Source organism: Sciurus vulgaris (assembly GCF_902686455.1).
Source record: "Sciurus vulgaris genome assembly, chromosome: 1".
NCBI lineage: Eukaryota > Metazoa > Chordata > Mammalia > Rodentia > Sciuridae > Sciurus > Sciurus vulgaris.
The window spans coordinates 5,541,214-5,568,146 of NC_136461.1; the positions used below are offsets into that span (position 1 = coordinate 5,541,214).

Consider the following 26,933-nt stretch of genomic DNA (forward strand, 5'->3'; position numbering starts at 1 on the left):
TCCTGCTGAGTCAGCCGGTGCCTGGAAGGGGCCTGGCACAGCCGTGCGCACCCCACGAGTTGAGTGGATGCCCCGAAGTCCAGGCAGGCTGGCCCGCGCGGGGCAGCGGCCCTGTCCTGGGCCCCACCACACTTATTCACAGATGGACGGAGGGTATAAAAAGACCGGGAAACGGGTGCATTTCTTTTAGAATGGAGAAGCAGGGCGCCCTCTTAGGCCGGGAGGAGGTCTTCCTCTACGGCCGCACGCCCTGCCCGCCCCGGAGGAGGGACCCGGCCTCCGGCTGGCGCGGCCCCGGGCGCTTTAAGGATGCTCTGCGGCCGCGGGCGGGGATGCGGTGACGTCACGGCCCCGCCCCGCGGTGATGCTGCAGCAGCCGGGCCGGGGGCGGCGGGCGGGCGGGCGAGCTGCCGGGCGGCCAGGAGCCCAGCCGCGGAGAGGGATGCCTGCCGTCTGACCACAGGTACCCGTTCCTCCGGCGCCGCCGGCTGCGCCCGGGCGGCTGGCCGGGGTGACCCAGCGCCCGACGCCGGAGCTCGGCCCCAGACCTTTGTTCTTGGAGGTCTGGTCACTGAGCCCCGTCTCGGCCCTCGCCTGGGGGACCCTCGGGCCCAGAGGAGGGTGGCAGCTGGTGGCAGGTGCATTCAACTCTTGCCGAACCCGGGGGCCCCGGGGCTCGCCAGGCGATGGTGCTTCCTGAGCCGGAGGCCTGTTCCCTGGCACCGGGGCTGGAGGCCCGTTTCCTGTCACCTGGACAGGTGTCTTCAGCCTCCGGCTCACCTCCCGCCAGGCGGAGCCCTGTCGTTTGCCAGGGGCATGTCACCTCTCCTAGGACGCCGGTTACTTAGGAACAGCACCAGGACTCCTGCCGACTGGAGTCACTGACCAAGAGTGACGCGCCGAGGTGGCCCCGCAGGCTGAAAAGCCACTGCCGCCCTCCCCTTGCACAGATAACCTCCCGCTTGCCTCTGGAGTTACCAGGGTATTTGTTTTCGGCTCTCACAGGGAAGTAGAGTCAGGTGCTGATGAGCCAATCCCGTGCGCTCCTGGCCAGGGCTCAGGGGACAAGCTGCCTTCAGGTAGGGCCAATTGGCTGGAGCCGGAAAGTGAGAAATGGGTCCCAGTTCAGTAACTGCCTCATGAATACGTCCCCGGACTGCAGGGCTCTCTAATGTCCTGGGCAGGTTTCCTTGAGGGTCACATCTGAGAATCCGCAGGAAGAGAAGCCGGAAGGCAAGGGGCACTGTGGCCCCCCAGTGGGAAGCCACATAGAGAAGAGAAAATGGGGAAGGGATGTGGGCTCACAGAATGATTCCAAGCACTTCGTTGGCATGGACATTGCTCTTTGGAGGGTAGGTACTGAGGATTGAACCAAGGGTGCTTTACCACGGAGCCACATCCCCAGCCTTTCTTAGTTTTTGTCTTGAGACAGGATCTTGCTAAGTGGCTGAGGCTGACTTTGAACTTGGGATCCTCCTGCCTCAGCCTCCTGAGTCGGTGGATTTACACCCCTCCCAGTGGATGTTGCTTACTTTTATTAAGCTTGTGCCATTTAAACTCCCCACAACAGTTGAGGGGTTCATTATTTGACCCATCCTGTGTTCTGGAATCTCAGTGGGCCTATGTATAACATTTGGGGCATCCAGGGATATCATGCATTTCCTTCTGACTGAATAAACGGTCATTAGTGGGCTAAAGATGGTAAGATGAATATTTGTGTGAGTGTGCTAAAATTCTACTTCATTACTTTAAATTGCATTTTTGACCGTTTTATAGTAACATTCAAAAATGGATTTTTAGCCAGGTGCAGTGGCACATGCCTGTAATCATCCCGGTGATTCAGGAGGCTGAGACAGGAGGATCACAAGTTCAGGGCCAGCCTTAGCAACTTAGTGAGGCCCTAAGCAACTGAGAGAGGCCCTGTCTCAATATACAAAATCAGAAGGGCTGGGGATGAGGTGCAGTGGTTAAGCACCCCTGGTTTCAATCCCCAGGACCGGAAAAAAAAAAGAGAGAGAGAGAGAGAGGATTTTAAAAATTCTTTTCAGGATAAACTTTTATGAACAGCTTTCAGTTCAATATTTTTTTTTAACAAAAAATGTGTAACAGGGGCCACACCTAGGAAGCCTTTTCGGGGTGGATCTCCGTTGGATGCCACAGGGTCTGTCTGGGGGTGTGCGTTTCTCCCTTCCTCTGGGTCTGGCTGCAGGCCTTGTGTTAACGCTGGGGTGGCCTCATCATCTCGCAGGTGGAGAAGTGGGCTGTCTACATAGTCCATTTTAAGTTGGGTGGAGAAGTGTCCACTTTTCAAAATTATGCTTCTTCCACATGCTGTTAAAGGGGAAATTTTTCTGAACTGGGCCCACAGTTCTTCATCCCCAAATTAAGCATGTGCAGTTAAGTTCTAAGTATGGGGTGAAATGCTGATAGGAAGGAGGCAGGGCAGGCTGGGCCTGGGTGGGGAGGGGTGGGAGGGCTGGGAGGGACGTTGGCCCTGGAGGCAGTTGAGGGTCTGCAGACAGGTGCAGTCAGACGGAGCTTCCTGCACGCCTGCTGAAGGTCTCACCTCTGATTCGTAGGGAGACACGGGTCTTGTTCTGTGTGTTTGGACTCTTGATTTCTGTGCTTTTCGTGAATGAGGCTCCAGGAAACACTCGCAGCTCCCTGGGTTTGGGGCAGGAGAGCCCGCCAGTTGACAGATTTCACTAACCCAGAAGACCTGAACCAGACCAATGAGAAACATAAACAAGCTGAGCTTTTTAAAACTTCAGTCTTGATTTAGTCTTCATACATCAATTGTATTTTAAATGAAGTACTGCTTGTCTACACATGGTCCTTAGTTCCCTCTATTCTTGTTTTGTAGGACAGCCTGGCATTTTTCTAAGGTCATAAGATGAGTCATTTATAGAAATGAGAGTGGAGCCAGTTTCTGGCCATGTCATTCCCCGCCACCTCCGTGCAAAATCCCTCTCTTTGCAGATTTCAAGGCCCCTAGCTAATGGCTCCACCTTTCACCACACCCCATTGTGCCCAGTGGTTGATCTCCTCTCCTCTCCGCGAATGAACCCACTGCTTAGGAAGCCTTTCCTGTGCCCTTTTCCTAACTCAAGAACAAGAACTTTTCTTCACTTTATCTCTGCAACCTCAGTATCTTCACTCTCAGCACCCAGTCAGACTGAGGGGATGGGTGAATGGATGTTTGGGAGGTTGAATGGATAGACGAGTGGATGGAGGGACAGGCAGGTACATGTGTGAATGGGTGGATAGATGGATGGAGGGAGGCAGGGATGGGTAGGTGGATGGATATTGGATGGATGGATGGATGGATGGAGGGAGGGAGGGATGTAGGGAGGGAGGAATGGATGGGTAGATGGATGGTGGATGGATGGAGGGAGGGAGGGATGGGTAGGTGGATGGATATTGGATGGATGGATGGATGTAGGGAGGGATGTAGGGAGGGAGGAATGGATGGGTAGATGGATGGTGGATGGATGGAGGGAGGGAGGGATGGGTAGGTGGATGGATGGATGGATGGAGGGATGGAGGGAGGGATGTAGGGAGGGAGGAATGGATGGGTAGATGGATGGTGGATGGATGGAGGGAGGGAGGGATGGGTAGGTGGATGGATATTGGATGGATGGATGGAGGGAGGGATGTAGGGAGGGAGGAATGGATGGGTAGATGGATGGTGGATGGATGGAGGGAGGGAGGGATGGGTAGGTGGATGGATATTGGATGGATGGATGGATGTAGGGAGGGATGTAGGGAGGGAGGAATGGATGGGTAGATGGATGGTGGATGGATGGAGGGAGGGAGGGATGGGTAGGTGGATGGATGGATGGATGGAGGGATGGAGGGAGGGATGTAGGGAGGGAGGAATGGATGGGTAGATGGATGGTGGATGGATGGAGGGAGGGAGGGATGGGTAGGTGGATGGATATTGGATGGATGGATGGATGGAGGGAGGGAGTGAGGGATGGAGGGAGGGAGGAATGGATGGGTAGATGGATGGTGGATGGATGGAGGGAGGGAGGGATGGGTAGGTGGATGGATATTGGATGGATGGATGGAGGGAGGGATGGAGGGAGGGAGGAATGGATGGGTAGATGGATGGTGGATGGATGGAGGGAGGCAGGGATGGGTAGGTGGATGGATATTGGATGGATGAATGGGTGGGTGGATAGATATTGAATGGACGGATATTAAATGGATGGATGAAGGGATGGAGGGAAGGAGGGGTGGGTAGATGGGTGGTGGATGGATGGAGGGAGGGAGGGATGGGTGAAAGGGTGGCTGGGTCATTAGATTAGCTCAATGTTCTGAATCCTGCTGGGGTGTCTCTCGGTCCAATCATGTCTACCATCGATGGCTTCTGAAGAAAGTTTATCCCTGAGCGTGTTGAATATAAATCTGGGGTGAGGAACTTCAGAGTGACTATATAGAAGTTATCAACTAGCAGTAGTGTGGTGGAAAGTGGTATAGTTAAGTCAATGTAAAAAATAAGGGCCTTATTTCTGAAACTTAAAACTAACTTTGGAAGAAAGCCTGTAATATCTTGGTAAGTGATAAACACCGTTATCAGGAAACCCACCAATGCTGGGAAAGTTGTCTGGGTTGGGGGTCTGCTTCTCAGGAAGAACTTCAAAGGAAATGGAGTCGATTGCTTTTCAGAGAAGCCACACGGGGCCTAGGACTTCCTGGCTCTGAGGTCTACACCTGTCTCTTTCCCTCTGATCTCAGTAGCCGTCTCCCTGTGCGTAGGAAAGTGGACATGAGCTAAAACACAAGTCGCACGCTGGAGCTCCTTCCTTTAATGTGTACAGTCTAGATTCATTTCAAAGCAGGGAACAGCATCTGGAAGCTCAGGATGTCTCCGCGTGGTGCAGACTGTGCACCCCAGGGCGGGGATGGGGGCCTGAAGGTGGGGAGTGTGGGCAGGGGGCGCACAAGGACATCGCCCGTGCTGATCGCCTCCCTTCATGGGTGCCGTGGAAATCGTTCAAAGCCTAAACACGCCGAAGCCGGGTCCACTTCTCACCCCTCCATCGTTTTTTTTCTTTTTCATCTTTGCTTTTTGTGGTGCTGGGGACCAAACCCAGAGCCTCACACACACCAGGCGAGTGCTCTACCGCTGAGCTGCGCCTCCTGCCCTCCTCCTTTGGAGAGCGCAGTTTCAAACCTGTAAAAGTCTCCGGACTTGACTGACGGTTCACTTGACTGACCAGTTGATGCTGAAAAGAAATGGCCATGTTCATCGGTCCAGCTGCTTGGAGGCAGGCGTCCTTCTGACCTCCTACGGGGCCTGAATACAAGGTGTAGGGAGCAGAGGGAAGGCTGCCCCCCGACTCAGGGTACCCACAGGTGGCTCCTGTCCCAGGCCTGGTCTGCCCATCTCTGGGCAAAATTAGCCCTGGAAGTGGGTCACAGGTCCTCAAATAGCCAGGCTTCCTTTGGAGCCTGCAAGTAGCCACTGTGCGAGGGCTGCCCTCGCCTTGCAGGAGGGTCTTGGCGCGACTGTCCTGAGGGGGCCACGGGTTTTCTGTGGGGACCTGAGGACTGGGCTCCTCTCTCCCAGCGGCATCGGGCTGCGTCTCCTAGGCAGCTAAGCTCGGTGCCATCATCCTGGACAGTCGGCCCTGCTCGGCGGGTGTGAACTGGAGGTCTTCCGGGTGGACTCAGCTCCTCCTGTGGGCAGAGGGCCAGTGGGTGGGGAGAGCCGCGGGGCCCCGGGGAAAGTGGACTCTTGTGGTGGAGGCCCTGTGAAGTAACTTGTCCCCGCTGGGTTCTCCGCACAGGGACGCCCACCAGCCCTGCCGACCATGATCCCCCCCACGAGCAGCGCCCCTCCGGGAGAGGCCCTCTTCCCCAGCTTGCCACTTCAGGACACCTGGAGGTCTCAGATCTCGGGCTACTCGGGGTCGGTGACTCACCACATCAGCCACCGGGCCAACAATTTCAAACGACACCCCAAGAGGAGGAAGTGCATTCGTCCCTCTCCGCCCCCGCCCCCCAACACTCCGTGTCCCATTGAGCTGGTGGACTTTGGGGACCTGCACCCCCAGAGGTCCTTCCGCGAGCTGCTGTTCAATGGTTGCATCCTCTTTGGTATCGAGTTCAGCTACGCCATGGAGACGGCCTACGTGACCCCCGTGCTCCTCCAGATGGGCCTGCCCGACCAGCTCTACAGCCTGGTGTGGTTCATTAGCCCCATCCTCGGTAAGCCCCTCCAGCCCCAGTTGGGGGTGCCTCTGGACTCTCTGGAAGCTTCTGGAAGCCTCAGTTGAAGCAGCTTGAGGGTCCCGAGGGGACAAGGGGGAGCAAGCGTTGCGATCCACTCGAAAGTCAGGGGCGGCTGATCCTGTCCTGCATTTCAGTTCCTTTATATCAGTCAGACGCTAGATCAGGAACTCAGTCGGCCGCAGGGGACCAAGTGATCACTGAGGATCCAAGCAGGAGTGCGGGTGGGATCTGAGTCTGTGAGGTCCTAGAGTTCCTTGGATCCCAGGAGGGTCAGGTTGCTCAGTGCTCTGCGGAAGGGGAGAGCTCTGAGTGCTCGTGGGAGGTTGCCTGCCTTTTGCTTCTGGCTGAGGTCTGTTGCCCACTCTGAGCTCCATCATCTGATCTTTTGGTGCATTGGGACATTTGAGTGCAGGAATGTGACGAGGCCATCCCCGGTGTCCCCTGGTCCCGGGGGGAGCCCAGCAGTGACACTGGCCTGCTCTGTTTCAGGATTCCTGCTGCAGCCTCTGTTGGGTGCTTGGAGTGACCGATGTACCTCAAGGTTTGGAAGGAGACGCCCCTTCATTCTTGTCCTGGCTATAGGTCTGTTGTCTTGGCATGGAGATAAAACGAAAAAACCAAAACCAGCAGGCCCAGCTGCCACCTTTCAGGAAAATCTTATAAAAAGTCTGCCAATGCAGTCCCGGTGGCTCCCGGCCCTCGCTGGTGCGGCCACAGAGCCCTGAGCCCGCCTCAGTCGACCCTCAGGATAAACCACTTTCATCATCACATACAAGAGCGAGGGTCAACCGTTCACCCCACTCCCGCTCTGCTCCTCAAACCCTCACCTGGGGCACACACCTGGGCCGCAGGTGGGAGTCCCACCCACTCTGCTCAGAGCTTTTAAGATTCCTGTAGGATCCTGGACTTAGGTAGTGGGCTGCGGGGGACAGAGCCGGTGCGCATTTTCTCCGGGTGACTTCGTCTCTCTTTGCAGGGGCATTGCTGGGCCTCTCGCTCTTGCTGAATGGCAGGGACATCGGCCTTGCCCTGGCTGACACGGCCAGCAATCACAAGTGGGGGATCCTCCTGACCGTGTGCGGGGTGGTGCTGATGGACTTCAGCGCGGACTCAGCAGACAACCCCAGCCACGCCTACATGATGGACGTGTGCAGCCCAGTGGACCAGGACAGAGGCCTCAATATCCACGCCCTCCTGGCGGGTGAGTGCCCCTTGGCAGGCTGAGCCTGTAGAGCCCCCGTGAGGTTGCACACTCGGGGACCTGTCTTCGCTCCCTGACTTAAAAATAAGTTGAGAAAATTCAAATATAGACTGAACATTTAAGTGATTGAAAATATGTCTCTCACTGGGGGTGGTGACATGTCTGTGATCCCAGCAGCTTGGGAGGCTGAGGCAGGAGGATCACAAGTTCAAGGCCAGCCTCAGTAACTCAGCAAGGCCCTAAGCAACTTAGGGAGACCCTGTCTCAAAAATTAAAAGGGGTGGGGATGTGGCTCAGGGGTTAAATACTCCTGGGTTCAATCCCTGGTACCAAAATAAGAAATAAGGAAGAAAGAAAGAAAAACGATCTATCTCAAACGACGTGTCTCCACAGTGACGTACTGTGTTAACACACCTGTGTGTGCAGATCCACATGTATGGTCCTCCCTGTATCCATGGGGAGGAGTCCCAGGACCCCCTGCCCATACCCCAATCCACTGCTGCTCCAGTCCTTGGCATAAACGGCTCAGTAAGGGCTGAGATGTGGTCCAGTCCTGGCCTGTGCAAGCCCCTAGGTTCAATCCCCACGACAGCAAACAGGAAAATAAAAAGGCGCGGTGTTCACCCGTGACTCTGCCCATCTTCCCACACACTTCAGTCTCCTCACTTATAATACTTCCTGCAATGCAGGTGGCATGTGAATAGTTGCACGCTATCATTTAGGATGGAAAGAAGTTCGTACATGTTCACGATTATCTTCTGAATATTTTGAATTTGAGGACGTGCACCCTGTGCATGGAGGGTGGGCTGCATCTGTGCATCTAACCCTGATTCACGTACACAGTCCGGCTCCTTATTTGCTCTAGCTGTTCCTACAAGGTCAACGCAGACCCTGAGTCAGCGAGGACTGACCCCTTGCTCCCAGGAAAAGCACAGGGTTGGATCCTGTGAACTTCTCACAGTATTTTTCTCAAACTGATCCACACGTAACCTCGTTCTGTATCTTTCCGTTTGAGACACTTTATTCCAGTGCCAACTCGCTAACGTTGAACTCGGTGCCCGCAGCCCCGCGATGCTCGCATGAGCGAAGCTCGCTCAACACATTTCTCCTCCGCCTGGCACCTCACGACCTCTCGGGCTTGGGAACACCAGGCGGCCCTTCAGCACTACTTGCGGGGGCCATTTGAAACAGACAGAACCGCAGGGAAAAATAAATCACAAACATGCAAAATCTGTGGCACTGATTAGACCACGCAAGGGACACTGTCCACTGCAGGCAGCTGGGACCTCGCACCTGGGGTGACTTACACCTTTCACTGTTCTGTGCGCATCCTCGAATGACGGCCAGAACCCCGTGAGCCGTGGCTTCAGGGAGTCCCTGAGTCCACAAGGGCAGATTCTACAAGTTGGGAGGCTTGGGAGCGGGCCCGGGCCGTGGCGCTCACACTTGGTGCTAGAGCAGGACACCCTCCCTCTGAGCGTCAGAGGGAGGCACTGACCCCTGCACAGCAGCAGAGGGCAGGAGTCAGCACAGACACCGGTCGCCTGCGTTGCACCTCTGGAGACTTCCTGGGTCTGAGTAGAGCAGCACAGGGACCAATCAGGCAATCGGTCATCAAAGCATCGCATGGACATCAGCGCCTCTGGCTTTCCTGCAGGAAAAAACTGGCCTCATCACAGAAGAAAATAGGAGAAAAAGTCCCACTTAAAATAGCAGTTGGAAAGAAGTTTAAAAATTAAAGGAAAGAATTAAGAAGACACTCGCAGACCGGCGTGGGGAGGCCGGTGGTTCAGTGGTTAGAGACACAGGCTCTGGGCACTGAAAATGGGGCACTGGACAAGCTTCTGGGCTCTCCAAACTTCAGTTGAGGCTTCTAGCAAATGCCGTCACCTGTTCCTGTTCACCTGTTCCATTTTCAGGGGCTGAGGGACATCTGAAGAGTGAGCTGGGCCAGGGCTGGGGCCGCGGGGTAGGAGGAGGGACTTGGTTTCTACCATTCGTCTTCTGTATTGCTTCTAATCTGGGAAGACACACGTTTTAGGCAGCTTTTACGCTGCCTAAAAGGATCTGACAGCACAATTATAGAAGAGGAAAGATTTATTTGAGGAATCACGGTTTAGAGGCCCCAGTCCATAGGTGCTGGCTCCATTCCCCGGGGCTGGAGGTGAGGCAGAACATCATGGCGGAAGAGCGTGGCAGAGGGCAGCAGCTCCATCATCAGGAAACAGAGAGAGAGTCTTCACTCTGCAGATACGAAATATATACCCAAAGCCACGCCCCAATTCCAGTCTCCTCCAGCCACAGCCTCCCAGGTCCGTTACCAGTCAATCCCATCGGGGATTAATTCACGGATTGGGTTAAGACTCTCACAACCCAATCATCTCTCCTCTGAACCTTCTTGCACTGTCTCTCACGTGAGCTTTTGGGGGACACCTCACATTCAAACCATAACGACACATCCTTTAGATAATTTTTAAAAACTAGTTAAGTAAAGTTGATCTGAAATCTGACCTTTCTCAAGGGTCATGAAACAGCAATTATGTCTTCAAAGTGAAGAGATAATTAGGATCCTGATGCACGAAGTCAAAAAGAGTGAAATACCACAGGCACAGTGGCGCATGCCTGTGATCCCAGTGGCTCAGGAGGCTGAGGTAGGAGGATTGCAAGTTCAAGGCCAGCCTCAGACACTTAGCAAGGCCCTAAGCAACTTAGTTGAGCCCCTGTCTCAAAATAGGAAATTGTAGGGGCTGGGGATGTGGCTTAGTGATAGAGCGCCCCTGGGTTCAATCCCAGGTACCAAGCAATAAGCAAATAAATCAGGGAGAATAATGACATGCCAAAGGAGGGCAAAAAGCAGGATGGGCAGAGGAGGGATGGAGACTCGACCTGGAATTTGAAAGTCAGTGTGAGACACATGGAAGAGCTCGGATCCACGGCCATGTCACTCTCAGGCAGGTGTGCAGGGCTGAGCACGGCGTTAGTGCTTAAAGGTGATGCGGCCAGTCCCCAAAGGTGAAGCCACGTTCCACATCACAAGCTGGAAGAAACCCGGGGAACTCGCCTCCCGGCCAGTAGGTGGCTCAAGATCCGGCTGAAGGCAAAACAAAATAAAGGAACGCTGCCCAGAAGTTCTGCAGCGGAGGGGCGGGTGCTGGGGACGTGGGCTTCCCTGCTCCGGCTCCCAGAAGCACAGAGCGGGGAACGGCACTCTGAGGTCGCTGCTGCTGGGTCCCCAGGCCTGGCTTACCTTTCATGGGTGGCTCCGGGAGCCTTTTGGCCCTCTGGCCAGCGCCCTGGGGCTGTGGGGTGAGGACCCCGCACCCCGTTTGTTTTGCCATGGCTGGAAGACCCTGAGAGCCAGGTGGAGGAGAGGCGGGACGTGTGGGGTGGCTTTCCTCCTGGCGACCACGTGCCAGAACACCGTCCAGGAGCACCAAGTGAGCTCCTCTGTGTCAGAGTTCTCTGACTCTGAGGCCAGAGTGGACCGAGGGGAAGTGGGACCTGGCAGGACAGCCACGTGGGTCCTCCTAACCCAGAGTTCCGTGACTCTGAGGCCGGAGTGGACCGAGGGGAAGTGGGACCTGGCAGGACAGCCACGTGGGTCCTCCTAACCGCCGGGTGCAAGTGGAGCCGCAGGGGCAGGGGCCACATGCTGCCTGCACCAGAGCCAGGCCCCCGGCAGGTGGCCCGCACAGGCAGAAGAGGGCATGTCCCTGGGGAGCTGCCCTGGAAATGCCACTGGGGACGGGATGGGCGGTGCCAGTGCAGTGTCCTAGGCAATGGGACCCCGTCCTTGGGGTTCTCGCTGCCGTCAGGAAGGAACCCAAGCTCCTTTCTCTCCCCAGGTCTCGGAGGAGGGTTCGGATACGTGGTCGGGGGAATCCACTGGGACAAAACCGGCTTCGGGAGAGCCCTGGGAGGCCAGCTGCGCGTCATCTACATCTTCACCGCCGTCACCCTGAGCATCACCACCGTGCTCACCCTGATCAGCATCCCAGAGAGGCCCCTGCGGCCCCTGGGCGAGAAGAAGACGGCCATGAAGAGCCCCAGCCTCCCGCTGCCCCCCTCCCCACCGGTGCTGCTGGAGGAGGGGGCCGGCGACGCCCTCCCCTCCCAGGCCACCAGCTTGTACGCCAGCTTCTCCAGCCCCATCTCCCCGCCCAGCCCCCTCACGCCCAAGTACGGCAGCTTCATCAGCAGGGACAGCTCCCTGACCGGCATCAGCGAGTTCGCCTCCTCCTTCGGCACCTCCCACATCGACAGCGTCCTCATCGACTGCTTCACTGGAGGCCACGACAACTACTTGGACCTTCCTAGCAGTGTCCCCAGGCAGGCCATCAGCGTCAGCTTCCCCCGGGCCCCCGACGGCTTCTACTGCCAGGACCGGGGACTGCTGGAGAGGAGGGAGGTCGCCCTGGCCTCGGGCTCGGACAGGGACGTGCTGCGGGTGGGCTCCCTGGACACCTCCAAGCCCAGGGCCTCCGGGATTCTGAAGAGACCCCAGACCTTGGCTCTGCCGGAGGCGGCCGGAGGGGGCGGCCCCGAAACCAGCAGGAGAAGGAACGTGACCTTCAGCCAACAGGTGAAAGCCGTGTCGGGAAGCCAGGGGTCAGATGGCCAGGGGCAGCGGTCCCTCAGCAGTTGGGGGGCAGGGGGAGTTGATTTGGAAAGAACTGCCCATCCCGCTGGGCAGGGTCCCGTGTCCTGTCTGCGGGGAGGAGCCTCTGGGTTCCCATCTTCCCTCTGCCCGGGACGCCCCCGCTCCAGCACGCTTCTCTCCCCGGGGCTCATGCTCGCTAACACCTGGGGGCTACGGAAGCTCTGGCAGCTTCTGTGAAGGCACAGAATGTCCAAGAAGGGGTTTGAGTCACCTCTGGTATACGCTGGATTGGTCTCAGGGCCACCCACGGAGATGCGAGTTTTCACTAGCTTTCAGAATCCCTGATCCTAAGCTGGGCGCAGTGGCGCACCCCTGTCATCCCAGCGGCTCAGGAGGTGGAGGCAGGAGGATCACAAGTTCAAAGCCAGCCTCAGCAACTTAGCAAGGCCCTAAGCAGCTTAGCAAGAAACTTAAAAATTTAAAAAGGCTGGGGATGTGGCTCAGTGGTAAAGCGCCCCGGGTTCAATCCCTGACAAAAACAAACACGAGAATCTACGATTGTGACCCTGAGGAGCCTGCTTGAAGCCAAAGGGAGGGATTCTCTTATTTAAGCAGACACAGTCCCGCCTGTGGCCCGCTGGGCTCAGGGCCTTACAGGGCAGAGTGCCAGGAACGTGGGGGTTGCTGACCGCGAGTCCTGTAAAACCCTCTAGCCTGCACGGGCCCTGAGGGAGGCAGCTCTACAGGCCGGGAAGGGTGGACGAGGCCCAGGGAGAGGCTTGCTCAGGCCACGGGGCCTGAAGTAGATCCAGGCCAACGCCACCCTGTCCAGGTCCACCTGGGACCAGGGCCACGGGTCCCTCAGACAGCTTCTCCCAGGAGCTCAGGGTCCCTTCTTGGGCTCAGGAAGGCACCTCTGGCTGAGTCAGAGGTTAACTGGAGACAGCCCGAGGTGGCTGCCACTCTGTCCTCGCAGCGAAACACTTAGGCCTGACGGGGACTCTCCCGCGCTCCTCTGTTGCGTTGTGGCTCTTGGGTCTAAAGCCATGGCTGGCTTACGCTCTCGTGTGGGAAGGGCCCTGCAGAGCAGGGCAAGAGGGAGGCTCCCTGTGGTGGTGTGGAGAGCATCACTTGAGCCTGTGTGTGGAAAGGGCTGGAAGGACCAGGAGCCCGAGCCAGGAAGGCCCGCTGTTGGCTAAGCTGGAGACGTCCTCACTGCTCCGTCAGGGGCACCAGACGTGACATCAGCGGGACCAAGCCCGCCTTCCGTCAGTGCTGGGGCGTTTCTCAAGGTCTGCCTGAAGCCCTGCTGGAACCCACTCTTCCTAGTTCCACCCTCAATCCGCTGCAGCGTATGCGCCAGTTCCTTGAGGAAACCACAAGTCACGAGCTGAACACAGACACATCCAGGCTTCGGAGGGGACGTGGTATAAGTGGCAGTCTTCCTCCAGCAGGTGTGGGTGACAGGCTCTGTCCATGTGGCCCTGGGAACCAGCATCTGCACGTGCCTCTTCCTTTCCCTGCTTTGACACCTGGTGCGGACGACGCGCAAGCCCCCCCACAGAGCCAGGGCAGCGCCATATTCTCAAAACAGCTCAAGTCCAGAATGATGAGCTCCCTGGCTGGAGCCTGTGCCCAGGCCAGGCAGGGACTGGGGAGTGACCCTTCTCTTCCAGGAAGAGGAGGCAGAGGCAGTGAGCGGATGCGTCCCAGGAATGTTGTTCTTGAGTCCCAGAAAGACTAGTCCCCCTTCCTTCGGCTTCTCGTGTTGACACGGGGGTCCTTGGCCACACAGTGGGTCCTGCTGAGCTGATGTGCCCGCCCTGTGCTCCAGGTGGCGGGAGTCCCACCTGTGCAGAGCGGTTCTGGACAGGTGTCCCCCGTCACCTTGAAACAAGGGTCCTCCTGGAGAAGAAGGGCCCTCTGGCGTCCCGGGTTGGACAGGATCCTGCTCTCTGAACGCGCTCCGTGCTTTGCCAGGGCTTCATGGCCCCAAGTGGCACAGATCCTGCTCGCGTGGCCCACAGTGGGCACATCCCCGCCAGCTTCTCCCGGCAGCCCCCGGGTCTCAGGAGGCATGCTCCGGTCGTTTTCTCCACTCTGGCGCAGCGCGCGGGTGGCCCATGCCCAGAACCCACCCTGACGCAGGCTCTGCGGGCTCCGTTCCAGGTGGCGAACATCCTGCTCAATGGCGTGAAGTACGAGAGCCAGCTGACGGGCTCAGGCGAGCCGTCGGAGCGGCCCCTGTCGCTGCGCAGCCTCTGCTCCACCATCTGCAACATGCCCAAGGCGCTGCGCAGCCTCTGCGTCAACCACTTCCTGGGTGAGCGGCCGCCCCTTCCCGGGAGGCTCGGCCTTCGTTGGCCACGGAGCAGGGAGCTCCAGGGTGCCGCCTGCACGGTCCCCACGAGCTAGGTGTTTAGGTGGAGCATTGTACCCTTCCCAGGGCAGGGCTGGACACCTGGGTCTCCAAAGAGCCAAACCTCACTCCCCAAAGCTCTTGGACAGCTCGCAGTTAAATGCCGCAGTGTCCTGCTCTGCCCTAGAGCCCAAATGGCCGCCGCTGCCCCTGCCAGTGCTCTTAAACCCACAGGGCTGGCAAGCCCTGGGCCTGGCTACGGACTTGCCTCTTATTCTGCTTGGTGTCTCTTTGCGGTGGAGTTGCTGGCCTTCTGAGGGTGATTAGGAGCTCCAGGGTGGGTCATAAATCAGCAGGACCTTCTAGGCGGCCATCTGAGGAAGGGCAGGAGCCTTAAACACGCTCATGACTTTATTCCAGTGATCTAACTGGATGTTCCATGCAAGCCCACAAAGATGTGTGTAAGGCAGTAGCCAAAAACTGGCCGGCAAGGCCCGATGTCTGTCCAGCGGTCGGGAGGGTTAAGTAGATTACAGCACAGGCGCGCTGTGAAGTATTAAATGGGTCTGCTTCACAGTGCTGGAAGTCTTAGGAAATTGTGCGTGATAATTTCTTATGGCCCAGTACATACCCCGTCCTCCTCCCACAAAGAAACTGACACGGAAGTCAGAGGGACTGAGCTCTAAGGGTTTATTGGTGATAAAGCACATGGGGTCCATATGCCATTTGAACTTCCTGATATGTTTCTCCCAATTAAATGGACCCCCATCCCATAACTGGAGCACCAATGGCGATGTCTTGCCTGGTGTTGTAAAAATACACATTCATTTGACCCGGACGACCCCAGGGACCCCTAGAGAGCTTTAACAGAGGTTGTCTCTGAGTGGCGAAGCTATGGGTACATCTTCTTTAATTCTTGAGTCTATAAAAATTGCTTGCTTTGCCAGTCACGGTGGCGCACGCCTGTAATCCCAGCGGCTCAGGAGGCTGAGGCAGGAGGATCGCAAGTTCAAGGCCAGCCTCAGTAACTCAGCAAGGTCCTAAGCAACTTAACAAAACCCTGTCTCAAAATAAAAATTTTTAAAAAGTGGGGGGCGGCGGGGACAGCAGAGGTGAGGATGTGACTCAATGGTCAAGTGCCTCCAGGTTCAATCCTGGGACCAAACCAGACCAAGACCACTTGTTTCTTTTGTCATCAGTAAAAGCAGCCTGGTGGGAGGGCGGAGCCTGGGCCTCTGCCCCCCGAGGTCACGTCCTCTGCCCCCCCAGGCTGGCTCTCCTTCGAGGGGATGCTGCTCTTCTACACGGATTTCATGGGCGAGGTGGTGTTCCAGGGGGACCCCAAGGCCCCACGCTCGTCGGAGGAGTACCAGAAGTACAGCAGCGGCGTGACGGCCGGCTGCTGGGGCCTGTGCATCTACGCCTTCAGCGCCGCCCTCTACTCAGGTAGGCGCATCCCCGCGCTTCACAGGCAGATGCAGAGTCCCGCCCCGGGTGGGCCGGGGAGGCCTCACCACTGTCTTTTTTCAGTCCCCCAGCAACTGCTGGGCCTGCAGGCCACACTGTCCTGGGCCCCAGGTGGACCCTGGTGGGTGCAGGTCAACCTGTGGGCATCAGGCCTCCAAGGAGCGGGTGGCCCAAGGGGGACAGGTGCCCATCTAGGCCTGACTAAACCTGAGGCCAAGGGCAAGTGGGGACAGGAATGCACCTGGGGCCACCCCAGCAGTGAGCTGCACGACCCACCCACGTCCTTCCCCGGGCATCCGGCAACAGTGGGCCCAGAGGGCAGTGGGGCTGGAGGGGCAGTGCAGCTCTGTGAGGGGCCTGTGGGTGACAGGAGAGCCCTGGGAGGGGGCGGCGTGCCGAGTGAGCACAGGCAGCGCCTGTCCCCATCCTGTGGATCTGGCTGCGGTGGACGCTGGCACGTGTCCTCTCAGGGTCTGCATGTTGTCTGCAAAAGGCCACTCGCAAGTACCTCTAGCTCTTTAGGCCAAAGGTCCGAGCCCTCTTGGCTTGGAAGCAGCCTTGGACGGTCTGCAGCTGAGTGGCCCAGTGCCGGGAAACCTGGCTGCTCCCCGAGATGTGGCGTGCGTGGGATTGTCATGTGTCCCGAAATATTTGTCTTCTTTAGACTTTTTTTTAAAAGCTTTTTGGGAAAAATAAAGCTACTCTTAGCTCCTGGGCCATGCAAAGGGGGCTGCAGGCTGCCCTGTGCCGGGCTTTATTTTCCCCACGGTGAGGCTGAGCTCCAGAGTCCTGGGGAGTCGCTGCTCCCCAGGGCGGAGAGAGAAGCTGTTAGGAAGGAACCTGGCAGCAGGATCTCTTAGCCCAGGGCCTCCTGGAAGGGACAGGGGAAGGTTCTAGGACTTCTTAGGAGCACTGCCAGGCTCTAAGTGTCAGGGACCCCTGGAGCCTTGGCCCGTCTGTGGCTCGCTTTGCCCTGGGAGAGCTACGTTCCCGCACTCATTTCCTCCAAGGGTTTTGGAATGGGCTCTGCGAGTTTCCTTTGGTGACATGTACCAAGCTCTCTGGCAAAATTAAAAAGGAAAGAATGAGAGAGAAGGAAGGGAGGGAGGGAGGGAGGAAGGGGAAAAGAAAGAAAAGAACTTTGGGGCTGTGGGCGAAGCTCAGGGCTAGCGTGTGCGCTTGGCAGGTTCGAGGCCCTGGGATCCATTCCTAGCACAGCACTTGCAAGTCTCTGGGTCTGCAGTTGGGACGTTGGGTCCCCCATAACCAGGTGGCCTCAGCCGTGGGAAAACAGCTGTTTAAATAAAACAGACCCACTGCTGTGCCATCTCTGGGTACCTTGTGGCGGTCATAAAGATGGTGGCCAGCCAGAGGATGGGCTGTTGCTGTCCCCGTTGTGGGAAAGAACAGAAAGGAAGATCATCCAAGCCTGCACGCAGACTCGGCTCCGACCCTGCAGCCTTGGCCTCTCCTAAGATTCTGCCCAGACCTCTTCCCCTGCCGGAGCCCCAGGGCCTGGCTGGGGCGGGGTGCCGTCCGTGTGACAGCACTCCCCAGGGACGGCTTTCTGGCTGGGGCCAGGCGGCCAGCCGCACAGGGTGCCTCCTGGGGGTGGCGCAGGGCAGCGGTGGGCAGCGCATGCAGTCCTCTCCTCCCGCCGCAGCCCTGCTGGAGAAGCTGGAGGAGTGCCTGAGTGTCCGCACCCTCTACTTCATCGCCTACCTCGCCTTCGGCTTGGGCACCGGGCTGGCCACGCTCTCCAGGAACCTCTACGTGGTCCTGTCCCTCTGTGTGACCTACGGGGTTTTGTTCTCCACCCTGTGCACCCTGCCCTACTCGCTCCTCTGCGACTACTACCAGAGCAAGAAGGTACGTGCCCTCCAGTCTCGGCTTCCCTGCCTAGCGGGGTCCCCAGACAGGCAGGCGACGGGGTGCCTCCTGCAGCCACGACCTCCGCCCCGCGAAGCCACCCCTTGCTCCTGAGCGGTGCCTCCAGATCACCGCGCTCTGTGCAGGGACCCCGGGCAGGGGGCGGCCGGCCCCTCTGTCCCGCAGGCTTCCGGGTCCCCTGTTCACACAGCAGTTCGCTCAGGCTCATGGCGGGGAGAGGGCTGTGGCCGGCGATCTCGGGATTTCTACAAACCAGAACTAAGGCCCAAGCGCTCGCGGCAGGGAGACCGGCCGAGCCACAGGCCGCGCTTCCAGCCGCTGCTGTTCGGAGCCCCGGGTGGCCGAGCACCGGCCCTGCCTCTGCTGGAGACGCCGCCTTTTTATGTGGCCTTTCTCCGAGGGCCGGGCCGCGCCGCCAGGCCCAGGGGTTTCAACATCCTCGCAGAATCCGTGCCCGCCGCCACAGCCAACCTTAGACATGTCACCCTCAAAGAAACCCGTTAGCGGCCACCCCTCTGGCCTCCAGGGCACCACTGCTCAGCACGTCAGGCTGACGCCTGGGGCTCCCGCGGGCGGAGCGCGGAGCCGGTGAGTCGCCCTCCTTTATGGCCCCGTCGCTCCACCACGGTCCTTTAGTTTTTGGTTCCGCGGTAGCTTTGAAGGTTTTAAATACTGCATTAAAATACTACCCTGCTCGCTGAGTTCCTGGCACGTCTTAATCTGGTGCCCAGTCAGCCCCGTCCCCGGTCCAGCCCTGGTTGGTTTGAAGGGGCTCGAAGTTTCTGACAAGTTCAGCCTGGGCTGCCCAAGGGCAGTGCTTTTTATGAAGAGCAAAATCCCCCAGTCTGATGCTCCCAGGAGCCACAGACAGGAGGCTGGTGTCTCTGGGTGGTGGCTCCCTGTTGGCCCAGTCACACCACAGGAGCTGGGTGTGGCTACGAGGACTCTGCCTCGGTGGCAGTCATGTCCCCTTGTCAGGCCCCAGGAGCTCTGTGCCCCCTTCACTGGAGTAAACCATGTGCCAATGTTGGGCAAAGGACTGTCCTTCCCCACAGGCAGGGGCATGAGGGTCAAGGGTCGCCCTGATGGGATTCAGTCACGGTTGCCTGGAAGCTGGGCCTCCGTGGCCACAGCCTCCTGGAGGCTCCGTCTGGGCTGAGGTTCAACCCAGCACCCAGCGGCCCTTCTCTGCAAAGGCAGAGTGTCGCCCCAGGGAGCTCCAGGCTTCCCCAGGACGCAGTGGTGCCTGATCACAGAGCACCTTGACGGTGACTCCCGTCGGATGTGGCCTCGTCCGGCGCCCCAGAGTTGCCCGTCTGTGAGTGGATGCCGTCTCTAGTGGTGTGCACGCCCCCTGCCCCGTCCATGGGAGGCATCGATCGATCAGGCACACAAGTGGCTGCTGGTGGCCTGTGCTGGGGGCAGGGCTTGGCCCACGCTGCACCTCCCGCCCTGCTCTCAGAGTCCTCTCACCTTCCCCGGTAGCAGGGAGGATGGGGAAGGGCCCTGCCCTCCAAGCTGCCGCCTCAGGAACCTCCAGGCCACAGGCCAAAGGCCACAGGGGACGTCCCAGGGCTGCAGGCTTGGTGGCTGAGGAAGAGACCGGGCCGTGGAGCTGGGCAGTGGTCCTTCTGGGGAGAGTGGGGCGCTCTTGGCGACTCAGTCCTCCGTCCCGTTAGTCACCAGTTCTGCTCCCTGTCATCATTCCTCCGAGCACAGATGTCACCCAGCTCTTGCTCAGCTTCCTGTCCGTTGGCCCGGAAAATGTGGAGCTGCTGCAGGAAGCTTGGACTCGCGGCCAGTCGCTGCCCTGCGCAGCCAGCTGCCGGGGTTCTGGCTGATGCGTCCCTCTTCGGTCAGTTTGCAGGTTCTGGAGCGGATGGCACGCGGCGGGGCATGGGCGTGGACATCTCTCTGCTGAGCTGCCAGTACTTCCTGGCCCAGATCCTGGTCTCCCTGGTGCTGGGGCCCCTGACCTCCGCCGTGGGCAGTGCCAACGGGGTGATGTACTTCTCCAGCCTCGTGTCCTTCCTGGGCTGCCTGTACTCCTCCCTGTTTGTCATTTACGAGATTCCTCCCGGTGACACGGCGGACGAAGAGCACCGGCCCCTCCTGCTGAATGTCTGACACCTGGAGCTCAGCTTTGGACTCCTGCCTGGACCCGGGCGCCCACAGTGGGCTGGCCACTGGAGACCAGAGGCTGGGTGCACGGGGGATGGCTTCCTGCAGAGTGTAAATATGTGGTCCAACAATAAACGACAGCAGCAAAGCTGCAGTTTCTCTCTGAGGGTGAGGTCACCTGGGCTTGGGCCACTCTCCCCGGGGAAAGTAAACTCAGTGATCCTCAGTCGGGGTGGTTTTCCTCCCTCCTACCCCAGGGGGACATTTGGTAGCCCCTGGAGATGCTTTCTTGGTACAGCTCACCTGGGTGCCGCTTGCTGGCCAGGGATGTTGCAGATGTCTGCAGTGCACAGGAAGCCCACCCGCCTCCAGTGACAAGGGCGGGAAGGCCCCAGGTGTCAGTAACGCTGAGGACAGAGCACACGTGCTGCACGGTGCTGTTTCAGTTGGAGTTCTTTGGATCAGAAGGTCTCAAATCCACTGCCTCCCCCAGTCATCCTTCCATCTGTCTTCTGTCCACCTGCTGTTATTTATTTAGTTATTCATTTATTTATTTTTGTACCAGGGATTGAACCCAGGGGCACTTAACCACTGAGCCACACCCCAGTCCTGTGATTTTATTTAGAGACAGGGTCTTATAGGGCCTTGCTGACTTGCTGAGGTGCGCTTTGAACTCTTGATCCTCCTGCCTTAGCCTACAGAGCTGCTGGGATTACAGGCATGTGCCACTGTGCCTGGCTTGTTATTTGGAACTGAAGTGTTTCCCAAAGGTCCGTGTGTCAAGAGCTTGGTCCCCAGACCACAGTGCAACTGGGAGGTGGTGGACCCTTTAAGAGGCGGGGCAACCTTGGAGGAAGTGAGGTCATTGGAGCGCTTGGACCCCAGCCCCTTCCCCTCTCCCTTTGCTTCCTGGCTCCAGGGGGTCAGCAGCTTCCTTCCCCAGTGGCTGTGATGTACCGTGCCACCATAGGCCCAAAGCAACAGGACCAACGACTGGACTGAAACCAGGACCCAAAATAAAACTTTCCTCCTCGTAAGGCATCTCGCCAGTGACGGAAAGCTAACCGAAGCACCGGGCACCCCGACTGTCCAGCCAGAGCCGTGGGTGTGCAGGCAGGGGCGGGCGCTGGCTTATGGAATGGCACAGGGGGACAGGAAATGCCATTCCTTCAGGTTAGTGTGAGGTCGCTGGTTCCGGGTTTGGCAGAGCAACAGATGCCACCTTATGGGACCGAAGTGCGAGGACCAGGCTCACTATGCACTGGGCTTCCATGCTTGACGGTCGTAAGTGCTGGGAGACACGTGAGCAGTGGGGCCGGGGGCCAGGGACGTCTCTGATGAGATGCTGATGAAGAGGGAGCCATCTCTGAGGGGGAACTTGCTTGCACATTCCAGGGACCACAGGCACCAAGATGCGCCTGCAATGGCAGGTGCACCTATTCAGCACCCATGCTCCCTGTGCCTGGTGGGCAGGTCACTCTCCCCATCCACCCTCCGGTCCCCTGCGGGACTTGGGTTGGAGACATGCAAGTGGCACTCTCTGCTCCCAGTGCCATTTGTAGATCTGAAGGGAGTTCAGACTGAGCAGGACGGTCGTTCCCCATCTGGCCGCTGATCACCTCCCATCATGCCACACCCCCAACTTCCTGAGGCTCCTCCCCAGATACCCAGGCAGCCTCTGCACCCCACCCTGTGATTGCTGGCCATGCAGGTGATGACCTGGTCCTGGTGGTGCCCAGTGCACTGGATCTGGGCCTGGCATAGGACAGGGCAGCCCCTGGTACCTCAATGCACAATCCCAAGGTTTTACACCAACCAACAATGGGGGCTCCAATCCCGCAGCCTATCTTGAGGTAGGTCACATCATGTAAAAAGTCACATGTGACCAGTCAGTCAAGTGGAAAAGCCACGGCCTCTGTAAAGTACTTTGGCCTCCTCTCCACCTGGGCCACAGCCTCCCAGCTTGTCATGGCCTCCCACATCAACCATGACCTCCTCACCTAGTCCACAGCCTCCCCCAGGCTTCTCCCTTGAGGCCACTGCCTGCTGGACCCAAGGTGGCTGCACTGTTGTGTGCCACCACTTCCTGGCCCCCCTCTGCCTCATGCAGTCTCCACCCTGCGACTGGGGGGCTGCAGACAGCTCTGAGCCCACCCCCTCCCCTGACCCCTCAGGAGCCTAAGGAATGTGGGGTGAACTCCTTGTGACCTGGGGGCAGCCCATCTCCCCTCACCTGCTGCCTGGCCGCTGGCACTGCCATGCCCAAGCTCTGGCAAAGCCCACCTCTCTGCCCATCAGGATCTGATTCTCCCCCTAGACCACCTCAACTGCCACCTCTGTCGGGCCCTGGCTCCGCCTGCAGCTTGTCCTGGAGTCTCCTTGTCCTGATGGGGTGCAGAACGGCAGAGGTTGGTCAGCCACACCGCCCAGGCCTCCTGTCAGCTCCAGGCTTTTCCTGGAAGCACAGATTCATCCTCCCACACTTATGGTGCCTAGAAGAGCATGAGGTTTCTAGAAAATGTGTTGGACAGCTGTCCTCTGGGCTGGGCTGTTTTTGCCCACAACAGCTTAATCCTCAAGAGAGATGAGTAGGAGTTTCCCCGCCCCTACCTGCTGTCAGCTTTTCAAATCCCGAGCCCTCTTACTAGAACTTTCTAAGTAAACCAATGTTTTCCCATGTGCGAATGGAAGAAGCCACGACCTTTGTAGTGCACTTTGTCCGCGTCTCCACCTGGCCCATGGCCTCCCCCTGGCCACGCCTCTCCCGTCATGCCCGCCCAGCCTGGCCACGCCTCCCCACTCGTCACAGCCCCATGGTCAGGCTCTTCTGAGAATCTGCGTAGGGGGACACTGGGGAAGCAGAGCATAGGAGCACCTGCAGAAGGCTGCCCTGAACCTTGGGGCTGTTCTGGGACTTAGGACAGCCACACCTGCTGAAGTCCCCTCTCAGGATGGCTCTCCACTTAAAAGCAAGCTGGGCTGGGACAGTTCCTTAGTCCTGACTCCAGGCCTGTGGCACACAACTTGCTTCATGCTTCAACCATGCTGGGAAGGAGCCTCATCACCCCATTTTACAGACCAGGACCAAGACAAGAACATCAGATGCCTGTCCCCATCACGTCATGCAGTGGCATCACTTGCTCATGACTGGCAGGGTGGGATTTGAACCTGAGGGCACTGCCTGCAGACCCCACCCTGCCAACTGCCTTAGAGCTCCAGGGGCAGCAGCCTCTTCCCCTGGGCTGTCCACCAGGTCCCCTGCTGGGGGTCTGGGCACAGCCCCAGGGGTTCACTCAGAGGGAGCTTCTCACTCCCCGGAGAGCAGGGAGAAGCCTCCTTCTCTGCCCAGTGGCCCTAAGATTCACCTTCTCAGATGATTAGAAACAAAATAAAGTCACCCCAACAAAATGGGAAGCTGCCCCTAGTCTCGCCCTCAGCAAACCTGAATGTCAGCGCTTCCCAGAACGAGACTGCCCACCTTGGAGCCCACGTGGAATGGAAACTGAGGGCTCAGGCTGTGCCAGTTTTGTTCCCATCTTCCCTGGGCCACAATTTGAGATCCTGGGGCCATCAGGTGGCACCTGGGACTGCAGGGTTCCAAGTGGGTGGAGGTGACCCCAGAAGACAGGCATCCTCACCCTGACAGCAGGCTCCAGGCTTTGTAGCCACTGCCACCTGGTGGTCAAGACCAGGAGTGGCCACTGTTCTGCAGCTGGGCCAATGGCAGAGCCTGTGACAAAGAATCAGGAGTAAGGAGGACCTGGGAATGACTGCCAGTGGTAGGGCACATAGACAACTATGACCTTAAAAGAGCTTGGTGGCCTCAGGAAGTGTCCCTGGTTTGAACAGGTCTTATAAATGAAAAAGAAGTGCTTTAAAGTCCTGCTGTTAAGTCTAATTCGCCACACCAGGCACTCATACTCCGAGGGCTCTCCAGAGCCATGCAGATCCCTCCAGCAACCCAGACCCATCCCAGGAACCACAGAGACCCAAGGGCAGCTCTGTCCTGCAGACTGAAGCAGGTCAACCAAGTCAACCATGCAGCCTGCAGCCCCCGCAACCCCCGAGCATTTCCCTAGGGACACAGGGAGTTCAGGGCCCGTTTCCCCAGGTCTTCACAGGCCAGTGGGAGGGACCTGCTCAGTGGTCCACTGTGGGGCGGCACTTCCCCTGGTTTGGGAGCCTATTAGCTTGACCCCCAGGGGCCTGGGTAACAGGTCCTAGTCTGACTTCAAAGCTGAGTTTAGGAACCTGGCTGGACACTTCTGGATTGGCCAGGGAGCCGTGGTGGTAACTGAAGTCCCTGTTTGTGCCCAGTCACACTGCCCTGGGTCTCACTGTGTGGTCAGGGGTCCTGTGGGCGAGAGGGCCCCAGGTTTCCTCTCACTTCCATGCAGCAGGGCCCTAGCCTGGCCCTTCTGCCAAGCAGTCTGATCCCCAGTTGTAAAGGTCTGTGTGCTGGAGTCCGGAGGGCCCCGAGGCTCGCAGCTCCAAGTCTATCCGGGATGTCACTGCTGGTCTCTGAATGGTGCTCCCCTGCCCTTCCGATAAGCAACCTTGTTTTACCCAGGGCGCTCCCGCAGGGTACCACATTCATTAATCAACAAAGCAGCCATGCGTTCGGCTCCACTCCCAAGCTGTGGTGCCATTTCCTGAGGCCCCACCTGCAAGAGAACAAGGGGACTGCAGAACCTCCAGGCCCAAGCCGAGGATCCGCTCCTGGAGCTCAGTGGGACCATGACCTGGACAGCCAAAGGTGAGGTCTGGCCGGGGCAGCCACTGGCATCAGCACCCTTTCCCTCCACTGGCCCCGCAGACACTTGCCCTCTTCCTTAGATTGTGTGGCAGAGTGGTGACAATGGCCTGAGAAATGCCCGTGCCTTTTTACTTAGTTAATATGTATTTGTAGAAGTTTATGGAGCACAGTATAAATCAATACTTGCATCCAGTGTACGATGACCAAAGCAAGAGGATGAGCTTCCCATCTCCTCAAACACTGACCATTTCTCCGTATGGGGGAGGTCTGTCCTCCTCTGGCTATTAAAAAAGGTTCATAAATTATTGTAGACCATAGTTACCCTGTCATGCTCTGGAACACAGGGACCACTCTTCCAGCCTTGGTGTGTCATCCAGACTCCCCTCCCCTAGTCTCTAGTGAGTCTTCCTACTCTTTGCTTCTTTTTACCCTCAAAGAATTAGAAGATGCAGTGTTTTTGTGCCTGACCTATTTCACTTAACATAATGTCCTCCAGTTCAACCACATTGCTGCAAACAGCAGGATTTCATTCTTTTACGGCCAAATTCCATCACATAGATGACTTTTCTTATCCACTTATCAATCTACAGGCACCTGGGTTCATCCTCAGACTCCTGTGCACAGAGCTGCAATCAACACGGGAGTGCGGAAATGTCTCTGCCATGAGGTCGTGTCCTTTTGATACATACCTGGTGGGGACTGCAATCACCTGGTTCAATTTTTAAGTGTTCTGAGAAATCTCCATGCTATTTTCCACAAGTCCACGAGCACTTAACGAGGGCCTTTTCTAACTTCGGTCTCTCCTATCTGACCAACTTGAAACCTGTGTCTCATACACATACGACAGACTAGCCACAATACCACCTGGATTCCACACCCACCCCTCTGCACCCGTCAACTGCCCCAATTCCACCAGCTTATGAAGACCCAGGACATCAGCTGCCTTTATCTCCCATGGGACCAGGGGTATCCAAGCTGCTGACCACACAGGAATTGCCTTGAGGGCCATCAACCTACAAACCACTTGGCCCATTTGGTAACACTTTCCAATGTCCTGAACTGGGAAGCATCTGACGCCTGCTGTTCCCCAAGTTTCCATGCAGGTCCCAGATGTAAAGGATTGCACATAAAAATTCAGGGATAGCTTAAGGCTTCAGGAAAATGCCCAACAATCCACTCTGACAGCTCCGGCCCCCTTGTGGCCACAGCTGCCCACTGCACCTTCCCTGGGCAATTCCCCCACAGACTAGAACACATCTTGACTCTGGGGCTGAGAACAGGGTGGGGCAGGATGTGCAGAGGGGTCTAGGCAGGAGAGGCCCCAGTAAGAGGCCACTGCCTGGTTAAGTAGTTCTGGCCTCTCTCCTAAAGAGGCGAGCAACCCCACGCCCCCGTGCCTTGGTGGATGTCCACAGGTTACAGGTGTAACTGTTACAGGCAGTGGCAGGAGGGCTGGTATTTTTGATCCCAACCTTCCTGCCAAGAAAGCATTTCCCATGTAACAAGGTGACTCCTTAGAGAAACCCTTCCTCCCAACAGCACAGCCTGGACCTTTCTGGAAGGAAGGTGAGAGGGTCCCCACAGCAAAGACCAGCTGACTCCCTCCCCTCCTTCCCCACCCTGGGGTTAGCACAGGGTCACGGCCAGTACCCCCACCACCCTCCAGGAATGAGACACATGTGTTGCTGGACACTCGGTGTTGTAGTGTAGCTTGGTTTTATTTATGTCCACAAATATTTCAAAAAAATTACAAAATACTCAAATGGAGAGAACACAGAAGTCACGATTTCTGGGTGTCTACTCTGTTTACACTGTGTTATCTCATGGCAAACTACTCATATATACATTTAGCTTCAAGATATATATAAACGTAGCAAATCAGAATATACACTCTGTTCTGCTTCTGCTGCAGTGAAACGTGAAGCTCAACCTCGACAACATTGAACAAGATACGTACAAAACACAGAAAGCAAAACCAAACTTCAAATGAAAGGAAGGAAAAGCCAAACGGAAACCAAGCGGTCGGGCTTCAAGGACACCACAAAGGTCTGGGGCCTCCTAAACAAACTCTAGTTGATCGGGCGAGGGTTTCAGGTTGTGGGTTTTAATGGAAGAATCTCAGTGCTTCACCTTGGGATATGGGGAGAAACCCGAAACATAACAAGGAAACGCCTTCAGACAGTTTTCAAGTACAGACTTCAAAGTACTTCACTCTTTCTCTTTGGAAAAATGGATAATACAGGAGATTAAACAAGCTGAACTGAAGGGGAGGTGTGTTCAGTTCTTCCAAAAAGTGGGG

At 57.3% G+C, this 26,933-nt stretch overlaps 1 protein-coding gene and 2 long non-coding RNA genes across 7 annotated transcripts in view; 2 read left to right on the forward strand and 1 right to left on the reverse strand.

The window, feature by feature from the left end:
• The window catches only part of LOC306657475, a 183,371-nt gene extending 156,521 nt beyond the window's left edge, over positions 1 to 26,850 (forward strand). Inside the window, exons 1-4 of one of the 4 annotated variants that reach the window (XR_013762807.1) lie at positions 23,727 to 24,496; positions 24,584 to 24,634; positions 25,482 to 25,670; positions 26,547 to 26,850. This is a non-coding gene — a long non-coding RNA (uncharacterized lncRNA). The other 3 variants (XR_013762805.1, XR_013762808.1, XR_013762806.1) reach the window with 3 other exon arrangements.
• On the forward strand, positions 342 to 20,026 carry SLC45A1 (solute carrier family 45 member 1). Of its 2 annotated transcripts, XM_079133411.1 has the most exons (9): positions 342 to 463; positions 5,796 to 6,216; positions 6,730 to 6,822; positions 7,217 to 7,441; positions 11,287 to 12,023; positions 14,211 to 14,364; positions 15,670 to 15,846; positions 17,531 to 17,736; positions 19,618 to 20,026. In XM_079133411.1, exons 2-9 carry the CDS (start codon positions 5,820 to 5,822, stop codon positions 19,882 to 19,884), a joined length of 2,256 nt encoding a protein of 751 aa, XP_078989537.1. In that variant the 5' UTR covers positions 342 to 463; positions 5,796 to 5,819; the 3' UTR covers positions 19,885 to 20,026. The 2 variants fall into 2 exon arrangements, with proteins under 2 accessions (XP_078989537.1, XP_078989538.1); XM_079133412.1 differs by lacking the exon at positions 342 to 463 and having other exon boundaries at positions 5,785 to 6,216.
• On the reverse strand, positions 7,456 to 10,528 carry LOC306657479. Its single transcript, XR_013762809.1, has 3 exons — positions 9,555 to 10,528; positions 9,210 to 9,461; positions 7,456 to 9,092 (listed from the first exon to the last, which is right to left on the reverse strand). It is a non-coding gene; the product is annotated as an uncharacterized lncRNA (long non-coding RNA).
• Positions 26,851 to 26,933: the final 83 nt, after the last annotated feature.